General features: G+C 43.7%; 1 protein-coding gene and 1 long non-coding RNA gene across 2 annotated transcripts; both read right to left on the minus strand.

Annotated features, from left to right (window-relative positions):
- Positions 1 to 1,411: 1,411 nt before the first annotated feature.
- Positions 1,412 to 2,619, minus strand: LOC144367189 (uncharacterized). Its single transcript, XR_013426483.1, has 3 exons — positions 2,418 to 2,619; positions 1,825 to 1,950; positions 1,412 to 1,685 (listed from the first exon to the last, which is right to left on the minus strand). It is a non-coding gene; the product is annotated as an uncharacterized LOC144367189 (long non-coding RNA).
- A 35-nt stretch (positions 2,620 to 2,654) lies between these two features.
- LOC144367602 (sperm motility kinase-like) lies at positions 2,655 to 12,815 on the minus strand. The gene is made up of 3 exons (XM_078024671.1): positions 12,550 to 12,815; positions 2,775 to 8,473; positions 2,655 to 2,733 (listed from the first exon to the last, which is right to left on the minus strand). The coding sequence occupies exons 2-3, from the start codon at positions 3,476 to 3,478 to the stop codon at positions 2,655 to 2,657; spliced, it is 783 nt and encodes a 260-aa protein (XP_077880797.1). The 5' UTR covers positions 3,479 to 8,473; positions 12,550 to 12,815.
- Between the last annotated feature and the right edge of the window lie 7,450 nt (positions 12,816 to 20,265).

The raw sequence follows: 20,265 nt of genomic DNA on the forward strand, positions 1-20,265 counted from the left end.
TAAGACATTTAGAGCAAAGGAATCTCAGAGTATACAGAATGAATAGAAGACTAAAGGCCAAGTGACCTTCCCCAACCCTATAAACTCCTAGCTCTTGGCCTGTGTACACTGTAAAAACTTAGTTGCTTTACAGAAGATTAAAAAAATGAATCAGTTCAGTTGCTTAAAAGACATACAATATTAGAAGTTCTGTCTCACATAAAGGTCTAATCTGGTAGGCATTTCAAAACGCAGCTTGACAAAATCTAGAGATTCAGGCACCAACTATCTTATTACTCTACCACTTTAGAAAGTGCTGCTTAATGACATGATCAAAAATAGATACCACTGGATATTTGTGTTCTAATTTTGGGAATAAGAAAATAGGAAATTCAATCAAGTGGACAGAAGCAATTTCCCAAGAGAGCCCGAAGGGAGCCCTCCAAATTCCAGGACTAATGGATCCTTGGACCTTAGACCCTCTGTTTCTGGAGACTCCTTTCAGGGAGGAGGAGATGTACACAGACCCTTGGATGTGTCACGCTCTCTCCTATGATCCACCTCGTGTCTGCTTCACTGTTCATGAGGCTAATGTGTGGGTCCTGTTTTGTCACGGGGCACAAATATGCTTTCATGAGTGGGGGGATCCTGGGGCGAATCCCAAAGACAAGCATGTGTGAACACACACACACACACACACACACACACACAGTAGGTGCTCAATAAGGCCTCTGGAATAAACAAGAACTCTAAGGCTTGCAGAGTTCTGTGACATGTCCATAGTAACTCAGAGGGTCAGTGGAAGAGAATGTATCTGAATTGAGCCTTCTAACCCCATGGTTGGCCTCGAATCCACATTCTAAGCACAGTCTACACCCCTCCTGTTCTGCTCTGACTCTTCCCAGTCCCCAGAGAGCTCATGCTTTGAAGGCTTGAACCTCAGGAGAGCAGTGCTCTGTGTTGGGGTCCTGGGGTAGGTGAATGGATCAAAGGCGCTGTGAGTTCAGGAATGGATGGAGACATTGGTGACTGTGTATCTTGGTGGGCTAGGGGTAAATGGTAGAGATATTAGGACGTTGCCCACCAAGAGGAGATAGGTCACTGAGGACATGATCTCTGGGTGAAAGTTTGGTCTAGGGCACCTCCCCTTCTCCACTCTTCATCAGGGACCAGCAGGGTCAGAAGGTGCCCCACAGGGTCTGCATTGCTGGCCCCCAGGCAGCTCAAGACCCTCCCACCTTCCCAAGCACTTGAAAGTCCTTGTTTGCCCAGGGGACCTCCATAGGACCCAGGAGTCCCTCTTGCCTTGCTCTATTCCCAGTACTACAGACCCACCCCTTCGCTTAAACGGATGGTGGCCCAGCCCCAACTCAGAGCAGGATGCAACCCAGACAAATCTCCCTGGTCCCCTGAAAGCATCCAAGCGAGGAGATCTGTGAGGAAGAGAAATTTATTAAGAACCAGCCATGTCTGCCATGCCAGAAACAGGGGACAGAGGAGAGCACAGCGGGGGGACGGGAGTCCCAGGAAAAGGATTCCCCAGTCTTTCTTGCAGACCAGGGAGGGGGTTGGTGGTAGAGCACTTGTCTCCAGGCATCCTGTCCCCAGCAGGCCCTCTGGACTGGAACTCATAGGAAGGAGGTGCCTGCAGGTGGCACGCCTCTATGGAGCACCTGCGCCATGCTGATCAGATCCTTGCCAACTGCCTGAGGGGAAAGACAGAAACTGGCCTGAGCCTGAGCGCATCACGCCCCCTTCTCGGTACCCACCCAGGGACAGCGGGTTATGTCCTGGGGAAGGCCATCAGGGATGGCACAAGGGCCGCATCAGGCTGCACCCACCCACCTGCTTGGCTGCGCCTCCATCTCAACTGGCCACCATTCTCAGGAACCACTTTGTTTTGCAATCTGCGTGCCTGCCCTTCTGGGGCCCGAGCCACCCCGTTTTCCTGCCTGGGTCCTGTCCTGGGGGCTGCCACACAGCAACAGCACATTCGTGTGAGGCAGGTGAGGATCCTCCTGGCCACCCTCCGCCAGGCCTTGGTGCCTTCCTGGGAAGAGCCCGCTGTCCCTCCTTGGGCTTGCTGCCTGGGGAGGGTCTGCTCTCCTTGTGACACTCCCTGGGGTCTAATGCTGCCCTCCACCTGTGACCTGAGGCCTCCAGACCCAGGGCCAGGAGGCAGGGCGGCAAGGTCCTGCTGAGGGGCCCTGCCAGGGGCAGCTGGGCTCTGGGCCTGCAGGCTGGGGAGGGCCAGGGCAGGCAGGCTGCCTCCCTTGCTGCCCCTCTGCCGGGGCCACAGGTGCTCCCCACGCGGCTGCTGTACAGCTGGCACGACCTGCCTGGAGGGAGAGGTGGGCTTGCTGGCGCTCCTCTGGCGGGGCAGGGTGGCTGGGAGAGAACCCGCAGAGGACCTGGGCTGGAGCCCCGAGTTTACAGACCTCCTCTGGACCGTGAGGCCCACCCCCTGCGAGTGCTGGTGCCTGAGCAGAAGGTATGTCGCCATGGCTTGGTCGAACTTTCGGCCCTTCAGGGACGTCCAGGTGTCAGTGAGGTCAAAACCAAGGTCAAGCATGACCTTCACTGTGGCGGGATCTGGGCAGAAGCGGTGGCGGGACTTTCTGGTATCAATCAGAAAAGCCCACTGACCCCATTTCAGCCACGGGTGCCTCAAGACATCAGCCATGCTGGGCCTCTCCATGGGGTCCACGGTCAGCATCTTCGCCACCAGGTCCTGAGCTTGGAGGGACACGTGGGCTGGTAAGACCCAGGAGCGGTGCAGCACCTGGTCCCTCAACTCCTGGAAGGCGTTCCCTTTAAAGGGCAGGTGCCCCGTTAGCATGAAGTAGAGGACCACACCCAGGCTCCACACGTCCACCGCGGGCCCGAGGTACTCCTCCAGGAGGAACCTCTCCGGGGCCCAGTAGGTGATGGTGCCGCACACCGTGTCCAGCAGCTCTCCCTGCCTGAACTGGCAGCCCAGGCCGAAGTCGCACAGCTTGATGCGGCCTCGCGAGTCCAGCAGGATGTTGTCCACCTTCACGTCCCTGTGCGCGATGCCCTGGGCGTGGCACGTGCGCAGGGCGCTGGCCACCTGCTGGAACAGTCCCCGCGCCTCCCGCTCCGGCAGGCCCACCCCCTGTGGGATGTACTGCAGCAGGTCGCCCCGACCAGCGTACTCCATGATCAGGTACACGCGGTCAGCCGTCTCCATCACCTGGAACAGCTGCACCACGCTGGGATGCTCCACGGCCTTCATGATGGCCACCTCGGCCTGAAGGAAGGCCGGGTCCAGCTCGCCCTTGCGCACGGTTTTCACCGCCACCTCCGCCCCCGTCAGGATGTGGCGGGCCAGCCTCACGGTGCCAAAGCTGCCCTGCCCGATGCACTTCAGCACCTCATACTGGCCCTTCAGGGCATCCTCCGAGGATGAGCTGGACTCCAGGCCCCGCTGGGGGCTCCTGGGCGCCCTACTCTGACTCTCACTACTCTGTCTAGCCATCCGGAGTGGCCACGCCACCCGAGGACGCTACCTTAAAACAACACAACAAACAAAACCAACAAACAAAGCAAGACTAAAACAACAAAACAACACAACAACACCCCAAATCAAAGAACAAAGACACCAGAACCGCCAACCACCAACCACCAAACGCACTAACTAGCTGGGAGTCCGACAGGTCACCACCAAGAGCTTCCTGCACAATGGACGAAGCCCAGCTGTCGCCCCTGCCTTTTATAACGCCCTGTGGAATGCCCTCACAATCGCCCCTTGTGAGGTCACGGCCACAAATGGCCCTGTGCGCCCTGCCTGGCCCATGGTGATCCTCTCCCTGGGGGTTCTGGCCCCCAGGACCTTGGCACTGGTCATGATGCAAAGATCAAAGTCCACAAGCTCAAGGATAGGTGCGTCCTGCCCACCCACAGTGTCTCCCGCACCTACCAAAACCTGTAGTGGGCTCCAATGGCCCTGGTGTGTCTGGTCCCAACACCGGAAGCTCCTTTGGCCTTCGGTCCATAGCACCTCCACCCTCCAGTGTCTGCCGCCTCAGGGAGGTTGGTGTCCTAATGTGGTGGCCCTTCACTCACATCACGGCACCCTCACACAATGCCCTGTCCCCTAAGACACCCGGGTCCAGCTTCTTCACTCCAATGGGGCTGAGAACAAACGTGCCTTTGGTCCACATTTCCCCCAGAATTTCTGAGACACCTCCCTCTCCAGGAACCCTGGAACCCCCAAGGCAGTGCTTTCAACTATGCAAAGCGATCCAGGACACACCTGTAGGCCACCAATCCTAGACTCTACAAATGGGTCCTGCCGTGGCACAGAGAAACACAGGTGTGTCCAGAGGCCTTGCCCTGTCACACTCCTGCCCCTCGCCATCTTAGGCTAGCTCATCACAATAAATCCATGGGTTCAAGTTCTGGGTTTTCCAGGGTCTGATGAATCCAAGGTCAGGTGGCCAGGAGATTTGGTGTGTGCACAGAACTAGCTTCCTTCTCCCTCACTCGGCTTCCTTGCTTTGTCCTCAAGTGGTGGAGACGAAGAAGGGGTAAACTTAACTCTACCTCCTTCTTCCCCCAGCTTTCCTACTACCACCTTCCTTTTTTTTCTACCTTCCTTCCTTTCTTCCTTAACATTTTTTTTTCATCCAACTAGTTTCTGACACCAGAGACTAATATACCACACAAGAACTTGACCTCTTAGCTCTACACTGTTCCCCAGATGAACTTCAAAATGGTGCTCCAAAGTCCTCATTCTCAACCTTTGAAGGCATTTCAAGTGGGCACCATCTTACCAGGCTTCATAAAGGTGTCTGTGTGTGTGTGTGTGTGTGTGTGTGAGTGAATGCATGGGCACATGTGATATTGGGGAGCTATCTAGAGTCTGTGCCTGCTCCCCGAGTGTACCAGAAAATGCCATAATTTCTTCCTTAAGGCTGAAAATAGGCCATTGTGTATATATGCCACAGTTTCTTTATCCGTACATCTGTTGAAGGGCACCTAGGTTTGTTCCATAGCTTAGGTTTTGTGAACTGAGCTGCTCTAAACATTGATGTGGCTGTATCAATGTAGTAGGCTGATTTTAAGTCCTTTGGGTATAAACCAAGGTGTGGGATCACTGTGTCAAATGGTTTTTCCATTCCAAGTTTTTTATGAATCTCCATACAGAGTTGTAGCATCAATTTGCAGTCCCACCAGCAATGTATTTAGTGAAACTTTTCCCTACATCCTTGCCAATATTTGTTGTTATTTGTATTTTTTATAATTGCCTAACTCTAGAGTGAGATAAAATTTGAGTTAGTTTTAATTTACATTGCTCTAATTGCTAGGGATGTTGAACATTTTTTCACAGTTTTTGAACAATAGTATTTCTTCTGTGAAATACCTTTTCAGTTCCTTTTCCCATTTAATGATTGAGTTATTTGGGTGGGTTTTCTTCTTGATTGATTGTTTTTGTTTTGTTCTGTTGGTGTTAAAGTTTTTTTCAGTTCTTTATATATACTGGTGGAGAGTAATGCTCTGTCTGAGGTGCTGGTGGTAAAAATGTCCCCTTCTGTAGGATGTCTCTTTACACTCTTGTTTCTAAGCTGTGAAGAAGCTTTTTAGTTTGCTATCATCCCATGTATTGATTCATGGTTTTACTTTTACACTCCAGGAGTCTTCTTGACTCCTAAAGCCAAGATGATACAGAGTTGGGCCAACTTTTTCTTCTAGTTATGGCAGGGTCTCTGGTCCATTGCTTAGGTCCTTGGTCCACTTTCAGTTGAGTTTTTGTACAAGCCTATTAGTGCTTACATCATACCACCCTGTGACATAGATGTTGAATATGGACCTACAGGAATTGATGTTTACCCTGGGAGGATCTGGTCTTGCTTTAAACCATTCCTCTTTGTCATTTCCCTACTCCTTCCTTTGGTAATGGGGACATTTATCCTGTGTGTGTGTCTTGGGAACGTGCAACTGTTGGTTTGATTTTTACAGTGGTTCACATCAAAAATTTATCCTTGAGTCTTGAGAGAAGACTTTGAATTTGGATGTTTGAGCCATATTGGAACTATTTGACTACAGGAACTCTTGGAGATTAATGAAATTCAATTCGCATTGTCTCACAGACAACAGTTCTGGGAGCTGTGGCCACAATGTTATGTTTTGGATCTTACATGTCTTTATTAAGCCCATGTGTTAAAGACTTGGTCCCCAATGCAGGAGAGCTCAGAGATTAGGCCTTGAGCAGAAGATAGGATCATAAAGGGCTCTGACCTCACAAATAGATTATAAGAATGCTAGTGGATCCATCACTCAAGGGGTTATTTGGAGGTAAGAACTTGAGAATGTGCTCAAGGTTGGAGGATATAGATCATTGGGGGAATGCCCTCTAGGGTATATTTTGTCATTTGTCCCAGGTTTCTTTTCTCCCTCCCTCCTAATCTTTTCTTCCTGGACACAATGAGGTAATCAACATGGCTCCACTACATGCTCTCTGTCATCATGTTCTGTCTTGCCAGAGGCCCAAACCAATAGGGTCAAATAATTATAGAAAATAAACAGAAATAATACTCAGATACTATGACATGGTACAGTAACCAGAGATGTTATCCTCTGCTGTGACCTTGTATAATTATCCGAAACATACAGAAAAATTGTGATCAGGTGTAGAAAACACAGACAATAACCAGGGACTGTGGATACCACGACCAGGTACCCTAAACAGAGACATTATAGAGATACTGTGACAAGTAATGAAAGAGTATTAGGTTTTTCTAGAGGAACAGAACCAAAATGACATATATGGGTATGGTTATAAAAAGGGAATGTGTTAAATTGTCTTATACAACCAGAAACTGGATAGTCCTACAGTGGCCATTTGTAGACTGGAGAGCTAGAGAGATCAGTAGCTTCTCAGTCCATGAAACTTGAGTGTCAGAAGAAAAGGAACCATGATGAAAGGTTAATAATCTTGAGAACTGTTTGCTAATCTTGTTCCCAGAATGTGCTGTCTCCAACTGCCAAACTGCAGTATGTATTCCCTCACCCGGTTGCAGGCAAACCGCCCACTTGCCCTGACCCGTCAATGAACTTCCCTCCCTGCCCTCTCCAAGGAAAGTATATAAGCTTTGCTTAAGATGTTCTCAGGGCTCTTTTCTGTATCTCTCTTTGCTAAAGTGAGCTCTGAGCCCCAGCACGCTGGTCTCCAAATAAACCCTTCTGTTGTTGCATAAGACAGTCTCTTGTGGTCTCTTCCTCCGACGTTTCGCCAGACCCTAACATTTTGTGCGTTGGCCAGGAAGTGTGTATCGCCGGACAGGGAGACCCTAACAGACTCCTTGGGGGGGGGTAAGTAAGGTACCTTTTATTTTTCTTCTTCTTCTTCCTTCTCCTCCTTGTTTTTCCTTTGCGATCGCTCAAAGTTTGGTTTTTTGCTCAGTGGAGAGCATGAGCTCTCAGAGCCTTTCTGGGTTTTTGTTTTGGGTTGGCAGAGTGTGGTTGCCAGCAAAGAGTGTGAGCTCCCCCTGGCGGTGGTGGACAGACATTTCCAGAAGCCACAGGCCACGTCTTTCAAGGGACGCTTTGAAGGACTCTGGGAGGGTTGGAAGTGCCCTCATCTGGGAGGGACAGAGGTGCCTTCATCTGTTATATTCTGCTGCCAACCCGTCTGGTTTTGCCGGCAACAATTCTTTCTCTCAGGTTGAATTCACTGTCTCTTTTTAATCTTTGCCTCTGAACTTGTGTTACACGTTTACTGTTTACTGTGTGTCCGTGTTTGTGTCACGTTTATATTGTCCCTGTCTTTGTTCAAGTAACTTTCATTATGGGACAGAGCCATTCCACGCCTCTGTCCCTGACCCTTGATCACCGGACTGAAGTCCGCTTAAGGGCTTAAAATCTTTCTTTTTCAGTAAAACACCGGACCTGGCAGACTCTCTATGCCTCAGAATGGCCCACCTTTGGCGTCGGATGGCCCCCAGAAGGATCTTTCTACTTTCCACTAATTTAAAAAGTCAGAGATATTGTCTTTGTCTTTCAGCCGGGACCATATAGCCGTCCAGATCAACAGCCATATATCTTAACTTGGCAGGACCTCTGCAAATCTCCTCCTCCATGGGTGAAGCCTTTTCTTGTCCCCGCTCTAACTCCTCCCCCCATAATTCTATCTCTCAAACCCTCTGCTCCTTCTCCCTGAGCCTCAAGATTTGACTCTGCTGGACTCTCCTCCCTTTCCTTATCCCTTGCCTTCTTTCCCCAACCCCCAACACCCTCTAAGTGATTCTCGTGCTGCTGACTCAGCCTCTCCACCTTTGGAGGAAGCTGAGCTGGCCCAGTACCCTCCAAATGACTCCCCCATGGCACACACAGCCCCTCCTCCCCTGGAAGAAACTGGCCCAGCTAAAAGAACTCAAAGAACCTGCTGACGTTTTCACACCAGCCTACTTGGGATGACTGCCAACAACTCTTAGGCACTCTCTTCATGACAGAGGAACAAAAGAGAATCCTCCTGGAAGCTAGAAAAAGTATCCTTGGACCAGATGGGCGACTGACACAACTTCCCAACATAATCGAAGCTGACTTCCCCTTGAACCAACCCATCTGGGACCCCAACACCTTTGAAGGTAGGGAGCATCTGTCCACTTATCGCCGGGCTCTAATAGTGCATCTCCGAGCAGCTGCTAGACGGCCAACTAATTTGGCCAAGGTAAGAGAGATTATTCAAGGGCCTAATGAATCTCCCTCTATGTTTCTGGAGAAAATTATGGAGGCGTATAGGAGATATACTCTTTTCGATCCTCAGGCAGAGGATCAAAATGCATCTGTCACAATGGCCTTTACTGGGCAAGCTGCCCTGGATATTAAAAGAAAATTACAGTGCTTAGATGGATTACAAGACATGACTTTGAGAGATTTAGTCAGAGAAGCCGAGAAGGTATACTATAAGAGAGAAACTGAGGAAGAGAATGAACAAAGGAGGGAGAAAGAAAGTGAGCAAAGGGAGGATGAAAGAAGCAAAAGACAGACTGAGGCATTGACTAAGGTCCTGGTCACAACAACAAATAGGCCAGAAGTTAAGAGACAGGGAGACAGAAAAGGATACCTGGGCCCACGCCAGAAGCCACCTCTGGCCTCAGATCAATATGCCTACTGTAGAGAAAAAGGACACTGGGCCAAAGAGTGCCCTAGAAAGAAACAGCCACGCCAGCCAGCCATTCTAACTCTGGAGGATGACTAGGAAAGTCGGGGCTTGGATCCCCTCCCCATGCTCAAGGTAACTTTTGAAGTGGAGGGGACCCCAGTAAACTTTGAAGTGGATACAGGGGCAGTATACTCAGCCCTTAAGGCCCCCTTGGGCCCTCTATCAACTAAAAGGTCTCTAATTCAAGGGGCTAATGGCAGTAAATATCAGGCTTGGACAACTAAGAGGACCGTGGACCTGGGGAAAGGAAAAGTCCATCACTCCTTCCTAGTGAACCCAGAATGCCCAGCCCAATTGATGGGCAGAGATCTGCTCACCAAACTCCGGGCCAGAATAACTTTTAACCCTGAAGACCCCCAAATGGAATTTTTAAATCCTTCAGTAAAAACTCCTATAGTCATGGCTTTAACTATGTAAATAGAAGGTGAACATCAACTCTTCACATCCCCCAAGACTGATCAAACAGACAAGCTATCCCAGAAATGGATAACAGATTACCCAGATGCCTGGGCAAAAACTGCTAAATTAGGCCTAGCCATAAAACAACCTCCAATAACAGTGAAGTTAAAAACCTCAGCCTCCCCAATTAATATTAAACAATATCCTCTGAGCAAAGAAGCTAAAGCTGGGATAAGGCCCCATATTCAGAAATATCTGGCCTTAGGGGGTCCTAAGGCCATGTCAATTGGCCTGGAACACTCCCCTGCTACCAGTAAAAAAGCCAGGAACCGGGGACTATCGCCCCATTCAAGACCTAAGAGAGATCAACAACAGAGTGCAGGACATTCACCCCACAGTACCTAATCCATACAATCTGCTTAGCACCCTGAACCCTGAGCGAAAATGGTATACTTTCCTGGACTTAAAAGATGCTTTCTTTTGCTTGCCTCTGCATAAAGATAGTCAGTTGCTGTTTGCTTTCGAATGGGTAAACCCAGAAACCAAAACGTCTGATCAACTAACTTGGACCAGACTCCCACAGGGGTTCAAAAACTCCCCCACTCTCTTTGATGAAGCCCTCCACAGAGATCTCAACAACTTCAGAACTACGCACCCCAAAGTCACCCTGCTTCAATATGTGGATGACCTGCTACTGGCAGCCGATACCAAGGAAAACTGTGAGTCTGGGACCCAAGCACTATTATCTGAGCTTGCTCAACTCGGGTATAGAGCTTCTGCCAAAAAGGCCCAAATTTGCCAGCAAAAAGTAATCTTCGTGGAGTATTCCCTTAGGGGTGGTAAACGATGGCTCACTGAGCCCAGAAAACAAACCGTTGTGCAGATACCACCCCCATCTAACAAGAGGGCAAATGAAGAGGCTAAATTGGCAGCCCTAAACGGAGTAACCATGTTAACACTTTCCACACCAGGGGAACATAAGGACACTGACACTGAACTCCTCTACTGAGCCCAGTCTGCAATTTCAGAAAGCCCTACACTACATTAAAAATGTACATCAAGTCACTCACCTTGGCTCAAAGAAATTGCAGGCATTCCCGAAGGATCAAGAACAGAGTTTTCCACTAACCGGCTCACAGCGAAAGGAAATAGCTGAACGGGTAACAAAAACCTATCGGGTCTATCAATTGGTTAATGCTTACCCTTCCAAGCTTCCTGCAGTAAGGCGCCTTTGAGGAACCAGACCAGGACAATTTTGGGAAGTGGACTTTACTGAAATTAAGCCAGCAAGGTATGGACTTAAATATCTCCTAATCTTTGTAGATACATTTTCAGGATGGATTGAAGCCTTCCCCACACACAAAAAAGAAAGGGCGCAAATGGTGGTCAAGAAGATCCTGAAAGACATTTTTCCAAGATACGGCCTGCCTAAGGTAATAGGGTATGATAATGGACTGGCGTTCGTGGCCCAGGTAAGTCAGGGGTTAACCAGGACCCTGGGGATTAATTGAAAGTTACTTGTGCTTATAGACCCCAGAGCTCAGGACAGGTAGAAAAAAGAAATAAAACCATTAAAGAGACCTTAACGAAATTAAGCTTAGAGACTGGCATAAAAGATTGGACTATGCTCCTGCCTTATGCACTCTTTCATACAAGAAATACTCCCTCTGTTTCTTTGTGTAACCTCACCCCCTATAAAATTCTCTATGGTGCCCCTCCTCCAGGAAGGGACCTAATCCCAACTCTAAGACCTAACAATCCCTTCTGCACCCCCTTGCTTGACAGACTGAAAGCTCTTAAAAAAACTCAGTGATACCTGTGGAAACAGCTGGCCACTGCCTACCAACCTGGGGACGAAGGAACTCCACATCGATATCAAGTGGGAAACTTCATCTACGTAAGGCGACATCAGGTGTCATCCCTGGAACCCCGCTGGAAAGGACCATACCAGGTGCTACTTATAACACCTACAGCGGTAAAGGTAGATGGAATCACTTCCTGGATCCATGCCTCTCATCTCAAGCCTGCGCCCTGTCCAGACTCTGGCTGGAAATTGAAAAAGACCAGTAACTCTCTCAAATTGCATATTCACCGTGTGGATAAGGCTATGGACTCTCCCCTTGACCACCAGTAGTCCTAACCCTCATCAGCCCATTCAGCAGCAATGGCTGATTACAAATCCTACTGGAGAAAAAGTATGATCTATCTCACATACAGCCCCCTTAGGGACCTGGTGGCCATCTCTCCACCCAGACATTTGTCAGCTGGCTATAGGTCTTTCCTATTGGGTATCCCTGATGAAGAGGATCCCACTAAAATTCCATTAAATCCCTTCCATACCATAGATAATGGAAACAAACATTATGGATGTAGGGACATGGGAGCCAGATGCAGGTTGGCTAACCTAGATTACTATGTTTGCCCGGCGGACTATCAAAGGCTCAAAGAGTCAAGGCTGTGTGGGGGAAAAACCGACTTCTGTAAGTCATAAGGATGTAAACATACAGGGGCTACCTGATGGAACCCAAACCTCTGCCGGTTCTCAGACCATTGCCCCCTTGCTGAAGTAACAGGTACTGAGGTATCTCTCCACCAATTCACTCCTCTCTTCTCCTGTCAGTGCCCACACTGGGTCCCACCAGGTCCTCTTACCAGCTAACCCAAAGCTCAAACCAGAGGAGAGCCCTCAGACCCCTATCCAAGATGTAATGAAAATGGCCTTTAAAGTTGCTTTGTCATCACTGAAAACAGGTTACTAAAAATTTAAAGTCCCTCACAGGCTTTTTGGGATACTCAATCCAGTCTTCCCCTCTGCTCTACCTGTTCTACTACTCAAGTTTTTGTTGCTAGAAAAATCCCAAACCCCTTTCCCATTATTCTCTTACATCTCTCCTTCCTCATTCTCAGATCCACGGAGCTGCTCTCAGCACCGCCTTCCCTGTCCTCCCCCTCTATACCAGGCCCACAGAAAAGTCTTAACTGACCTTCTCCAGAAGTCTTCACCATGGCTGACTTTAGGACTTTCAGCAAAAGAGTCCCTATAAAGGAGTTCAGTATAGATAAACTTCCTCTTTTCATATTGCCCTGTTCTACTTGGCCACTGGCTGGAAAAATCAGCACTCCTAAGCTAGACACCCCCTTACTAGTTTTTCACAAAATATGGGAACAAGGCCTCTGGCCTTGAGCTGGGGCTTCACAGAGATGGCTACATTTCTAAGATAAAGAAGTTATCAACTGGGCTCCATGGTAACAGCTGGCAAGGACAAATAAAAAAGTTCTCCCCCTCCCAGGTGTCCTTGAAAAGTTAACTTGCCCAGAAAAACAGAAACAAAAACTGCTTTTTGTGAATTTCTGCAGACTGTGAACTTCTGAGCCCCTTCCCTTACATGTTGAGTACAAAATTCTGAAACTACCTAAACTTGGGATTCAGGGGATTAATTGATTACAACAGAAGCAATGCCCTCTGAATCTGGTTGCAACCAAATAGGACTGTTTTCCTGTCTTCAGTGCTATCTTAGGTGCCTTGCCTTGTCCGTCCCTACAACAGTATATTTCTATATACTTAAACATTATTTATGTTTTCATGAAATAGCCAACGGATGTAATTAATTGTATAATGGTGCAGATGTTTCCCAGAGTGCTCTATTATGAAGCAGGTTCATTTGAAGATCAAATAAGGGGACATATAACCCGGTTCCGCAGGAAACCTGTATCCCTCACTTTAGCCATCATATTAGGAATGGGAATTGCTTCAGGGGTGGGCAAAGGGACCACTGCCCTGGTCCATGGGACACAACAAATGACCCAATTAGAAACAGCAATGGATCAAAACTTAAAGATATTAGAAACCTCCATCACAGCTTTGCAGGAATCTTTAACCTCTCTCTCTGAAGTTGTTTTACAGAACAGGCGAGGGTTGGACCTCCTCTTCATGAGAGAAGACGCCTTTGTGCTATATTGAGGGAAAAATGTTGTTTTTATGCCGTCCATACTGAAGTTATAAAAAAACTATAAGTAAATTAAAAAGTCACCTTAAAGTGTGTCAGCGAGAGAGAGAGAGACCCAAAAAGGGTGGTATGAGTCTTGGTTCACACAGTCCCCCTGGTTAACTATGCTTTTATCAGCCCTGGCTGGTCCTTTAATAATTCTTATATTGTTGCTAACTCTAGGACCCTGTTTGGTCAACCGTGTAGTTTCCTTTCTCCAAGCCCAATTTGGACAAGTCAAACTTATGGTAATCAGACAACAATATACCCCACTAGCAGACACAATATGTGATACCCCCCAATGATCACTTTTATGATTAAAAGTAGCCAGAAGAAGAAGTGGGGAATGAAAGGTTAATAAAATAGGTACTTGTCACTCCGTTTTTCTGTATACTTTGTAGATTCAAATAGCAATTCTTTATTCCCGAACTCACACCAGCCATCTACAAACACGTTCTGGGGAAGTTCAGGTTCTGCCTGCAAAATTCATGTACTCCACCAGGATTTTAATCCCCAAAACTTTCTGAATTCCACAAGAACTCAATGGGAACTCAGGCAGCAGGATACGCCCTATTCCCAGCAGGAATAACCTTAAACCTGGAACTGCCCTAAACCCAGATTGTCCTAAACCGGGATACTTCCTAAAACCTTCAGGATACACCCTAAACCTGGATCCACCCTGGTCCTTGAGCAGGGTCACCTTTCTCAAACATACATGCAATGTCACAGCGAATGTCCAAGGCAAGTCCATTTCCACGAGTCCTTCCTCTAAGCAACATGGGGTACGCTGGCAAGGAAATTTCGATGTGTCATTCCTACTTGGCAATGGCCCTCAGCAAGTCATTCTGTTAGCATCACTAAGTCTTGTGCTCTAGAAGATATTGATAGAAACAATGACTAAATTGGATTGTGATATCCTTAATAATCAACTTGGCCACTAATTAATATAAATTTTATTCTGACATAATTTATATTATCTTTGGTTTGCCCAGGAAAAGAATGGAATTCAATTTTGACCAGATAAGGTCTCTGTAGTGTGGTATTTTGAGAACCACATTGCTGTTGCATTACCACTGCTTTCTTCTAGAAGGGGCTAGTTTTTGAGTGACCAACATTTTCATGGGAGGAAACAATGTTTCTAATATTACATAGAGAAGAAAGCAATCTGATCTTCTTTGATTTATTGCTGTGTTTTCTGTAATAGGTCATATGGTTTCATGCCTCTTAGGTTTATACTAAGAGCTATTTAACTTGGTTATTTATCAAAGCATATTAATAGAGTAGAATGTTGTCATTTGAATATCCCTTTACATGTGGAAAATTTCATATAGAGAGGGGCAGTAAATAATTGAACTCGGCAACAGAGTCCTTAAACGTGTTACAGTCACATCAGTAGCCCTGATGATAAATTATTGGCAATTATTAACAATTTGCTCCTTTTTAATTTTTTGTCATTTATCAATATCATGCACATTGAATTCAGATAGTTATAATGAAAATTCAAGAATGTATGTTCTATTTTGTTTATCTCAACATTTTTCTTCTTTTTTTTTTGTTAATAAGACTCATTACAAGTTAAAGAGTTCCAGAATATTTAAAGCAAAAAATGAAGTTGACTCTTGAATGATTCTATTGATGTCCAAATAAATTACATGGAAAATGTAAATACCACATTTTTCTGTTTCTTGCTTGGCCACTGCAAGTGTTTATGAGCTATTCAGAGTCACAAAGTGTTGTTCTTGGTTGCAATTAGTCTATACTCTGATGCTTTGAAAAAAGGTCTTTGTTTTTTAATCACCATGAAGTAAGTAAATATGAACATGTGATAAGGCATCCCATTTCTAAGAGAGAAAAATACTAATGATATAGAGGCTTTGTTTAGTAAAACAAACTTATTTGCAGTGTTGAGCAAATAAGCTAAACTACAAACTCGATTGTCTTGGTGGCTATAACCAGAACAAGAAAGTTGACTTACAGATAAGTCTATTCCAATATCCACTGATTGCTACTTCATGTGATTTCTGAATTCTAGGAAATACCCCTTTAGTAGTTACTGCTTAACTTCTACAGCAGGCATTTATTAATTACATAAATTACTGAAATATAAACATATTTCATTACTTTACAGAGAAAGACTCTCATGTCAACTGACTGGAGACTGCTGAAATAATCACTGGGCTCTAAAGTCATTTTCATTAATTCAAGAAACTTGCCATTTTTCTCTGATAATAATATCATGTGGCCTTACTGAAAGTCTATTAGCTTTTAAGTGAAGCTACTGAAAGTCATTAGCTTTTAAATGAAGTGAAGCTTGATATACTTATAACCAATATTATCAATATTCTCTGATAATATTGGTCATAAGTTTATCAAGTTAGTAAAGACATAAGATAGTTGAGAAGCTTTTCCTTGTCAGTTTCTATAATAGGTAATTCATGTACATTCTCATTTTTTTCTTGTTAACATTAAGAAGTAGGAATCACTACCTCCATTGTATGCAGAAGAAACTGCAGGTTTAGGAAGGAAATTTATGATTCAATTTGAACTTTGGGTCATGTATTATAAATCTAAGGGATGAAGTTGAGAAAAGAGTTAGCTGCATGCTTGGCAAGTTTAAGGAACAGCACGTAGATCAGTGTGCCTAGAAGGTATAAGTAACCGAACTCTATTTAAAGATATCAGAGAGCCAGAAATCTAAGGGATTGTTTTTGGGTTTTTTTTTCCCCCTGACTATGATAAAAGTACTTTAAGATTTACAAACAAGAAAGAAAATATGGCCTATAACTTAAAAAGATTTCTCTGTTCTTGGGCTTAAGTATTTTCTACCTTATTTTTGCACTTGGATAGAGGAACTAAATTTATTTATCTTTAATTGACAATATTAATTGGGTATACTTATGGGATCTAATGTAATGTTTGAGTTTATGTATACATTACGGGAAGATGCAACTAAGCTACTTAACATATCATTCAACCAATTTATAATTTTGTCCTGTGTGATAAACATGATAAAATTGATTTTAACAGTATGGAACTATATAATGTATTAACTGTAGTCACTGAAACTGTGTACCTTCCAATCAACAGTTTTTTTTAAAATTTCCCATGACTTTTTTCCTCACAATATCTGGCAACTACCTTTCTGTTTTGTTTCTTTGAGAATGACTTTTTGAGGGGTGGTAGATATAAGGCTATCATGAAGCTTTCCTTCAGCTAAACCTCAAGTTGAATGCTATTACAGCTCAACCCAGGAAAGACCATAAATGACAACCTCACAGCTACATTATTCTCAGTGGTGAGCAGTTGAAAGTGTTTACCCTAAGATTGGAACAATACAAAGGGGCCCACTCTCACCATTTCTATTTAATATACCACTAGAAATCCTTGCCCAGAGAGTTAGGCAAGAAAAAAAAATAAAAGGCATTTGCATAGGAAAGGAAGAAGTGAAATTGTCTCTATTGATGATAACATGAGTTTCTAGGTAGAAAACCCTAAAAAATACCTGAGAAATCTGATAGATGAGAGCTGATAAACAAATTCAGTAAAATTACAGGTCACTAACTCAACATACATGCAGCAATTATGTTCCTATAAACTAACAGCAAGGTATCTAAAAAAATTTAAGAAAACAACTGAATTTATAATAGCACAAAAATACTTTAAGAGTAAAATAATAACTTGACTAAGGAGAGTAAATTTCGATATATGTCGAAATTCAAAACTACAACAAAACTGTTGGAAAAAAATTAAAGAAGACACAAATAGGTATAAAAATATCCCATGTTCATGGATTGAATGAATTAATATTATTAAGAGGTCAGTGATACCCAAACAATTTATAGATTTAATGTAATTCCTATCAAAATTCTGGTGTTATTTTTAACAGAAATTACAAAAATAGTCTTTAGTTTTGTAGAAGATATTTTAAAAAGCCTTTAAAAATGTACTGGCCTTGGTATTTGTGAACATAAGCAGTGACCCTTATAACATTTTACATGAGTCTATTTCCACACTCCTTCCATCAGAGTAGGTCTTGTAATGTACTTTAATATAGAAAAAGGAGATAAAATCTAGATCTTGAGAGGACTTGCATCATCCATCTTGATCCTTTTGGAGTGCTACTCTGATAACAGCAAGGAAGCCAGTCAAGCCACCTCGAGAATACAAGGCACTTACTTGGAAGGAAGGACTGAGGCACTCTCACCAATGCTGAATCCTGACCATCCAGCCCAAGAGGGAAGCCACTGCAGGGCTTGCTTTCCAGCCGAGCTCGAGCTGAACACAGTCACATACGAGTCTAAGAAAACCTCAGAAGTTTCTTGGACAACTGCAGAAATCTGTAAAATGATAAACTGATAGTGTTTAAAGCTGCTATGTTTTAGGGAATTTATTAAGCAGTAATAAGAAATCAATACATATCCATATAATATTTTTTGGAGTCTAGTCTATATTATTTGGGAAGAGTTTAACCAGTTCTTTTGTTGTTGTTGTTCATTTTTGGCTATTGTGTATTTTGTGCTAAATACTGTAATACTGTCAGAAATTAAAATATAGATAATGTATAATTATTGTCACCAGGGTAGGTGATAGTTGAGTAGGGGTGAAAAATATTAAATGTTAAATGTACATATTGTTGTAAAAGTTCACCTAACCAATACATGAACTTATACATACATGAAATTCAGAGGGAACTCTGTGACTTGGGGTTCAAGACAGGCTTCATGTGGAATGTCCCACTGAAGTAGTTCTTAAAAAAACTGGATATATGTCAAGTATTGGAAAGAGAGATTTTAGGAATAGATTGAAAAAAGGTAGACATATAGGGGACAAGGTTTATATGTTATGCTAGATAAATAGTCAAACCATAAGTGAAGGAGAGCTAACTTACTCAAAAATACAAAAATAAATTAGATCCTTAGTCTGGAATCTATAGTTCAATATTTAGCATGTATCTGTTGTTGAATAACAAGATGTCCCAAAACATAGTGCCTTAAAACAGTACAATTTGTTATTTCTTCCAATTTTTTGCTTGGTAATTAAGCTTTCTGCTGATTTCAATTGCAATTACTCTTTTGATTTTAGTCATCTGATAGCCTGACAAATGAAGGATTCTAGATGACCCCACTGTCATGTCTAGCAGTTGGTGCCGGCTGAACATGTGGCCTCAAGTAGACATTACATTAATCCATGGCTTCCATTGACCATACCAGACTCCACAATATGGTGGTCTCAGGGATTCAAGAATACAAGAAAAAATTGGCAAGGACTCTTAAGGCCTAGTATTTGCAATCACACAATGTTATTTCCACCATATTTATTGTATTATGGGGAGAGCGCTCAGAAAACACACTAAGCTTGAGTTTGAAATGAATCAAAGAATTTAATTTTATCTATCTTTTCCTGGCTAGGGACTACTGCCAGAACCCATGTGGCTTTCTGATAGAAGTGTGCTGGGCAGTCTGTGGTTCCAATATTTAAGGAAGAAAACCACATCCTTTGGAATCTGAAAATTGCCAGCAAACAGGATACAAAGACTGAGAAAAGTAATTAGTAGAGCAGAATCATTAGTCACATCCTGGGTTTGAGCACAGTTGTGGTTGTACATCCTGGGTTCAAGTACATTTGCAGGTGTATGAAGCACAGAAAAACAATGTTTTTTAAAAAATACTTCTTAAAAACAGCTTATATAACAGTTTCACATGGGAACCATAAAATTGGAGTTACTATGGCTATATCTATTTAGGCTTGTCTATAACTACACCTCATACTTAACTCTTGTTTTATTGGCCTATACTTACCTGTGACTTAACCTGTACTTGTCTGTACTTGTCTATAACTACAGTTAACCTATGAGCACACACTTATCACCTTATATTGTCTATGTCTTACTGCTAGCAACATTAAATCCTATCACTTAAAATTGTATTATTATTTTATTGCTACTTCTTCTACTTTACTGTTAACTTCTTCTACCTTATAACTAGGACAACTAAGGTAACTTAACATCACTAATTTTATAACACTTATCTTAGAATCCTGTTATCTGTATTATTTCACTTATGTATTTTATTTATATATTTCCTAATCTTATAACCTATAACCTATTACTTGTATTGATTAACTCAGCAATTGATCAAAGCATATCATTAAACCAGGTTAGATTCAAGGACATGGAAATACAGACTTCACATCTTGACAGGAGAAACAATATCATTATTGCAAAGGGGAGATGAACCTAGGGAGACCTGATTATTTTGACAGCTATTATAATAATTGATTATAACACAAATTTGAGATTCTCACTTTAATCAGTGAGAATCCATTAGCCATTTTGAACCTGTTATTGAGCTGCCTTCAAGCTGTGTTTACATAATTTGAATATGGCCATTAACAGTAAGTTACGTTAATGAATGGATAGATTAAGACCAAGAAGCACAGTAGAACACTTTTTGGTAACTTAAGTCTAGTTAACCAGTCAAGGAAAATGTAACAAACGCAGATAATATTTGACTCCTTAGAAATTTGTAACTTGGTTTCATTATCTTCCTTTCTTTATTCTATTTTCTAATGAAGCTTAAAAGTTATGTATAACTTGTTCACATTCTCAGATATATCTTATTATATATAACATTTCAAAAGGCCTAACTCCACAAAAATATCTGTTGTTATACATTTCTTCTCTTTAGTTATATTAGACTTCCATCTGAATAGCTT

The sequence above is a fragment of the Ictidomys tridecemlineatus genome, chromosome 10 (genome assembly GCF_052094955.1).
Source record: "Ictidomys tridecemlineatus isolate mIctTri1 chromosome 10, mIctTri1.hap1, whole genome shotgun sequence".
In the NCBI taxonomy this organism is placed as follows: domain Eukaryota; kingdom Metazoa; phylum Chordata; class Mammalia; order Rodentia; family Sciuridae; genus Ictidomys; species Ictidomys tridecemlineatus.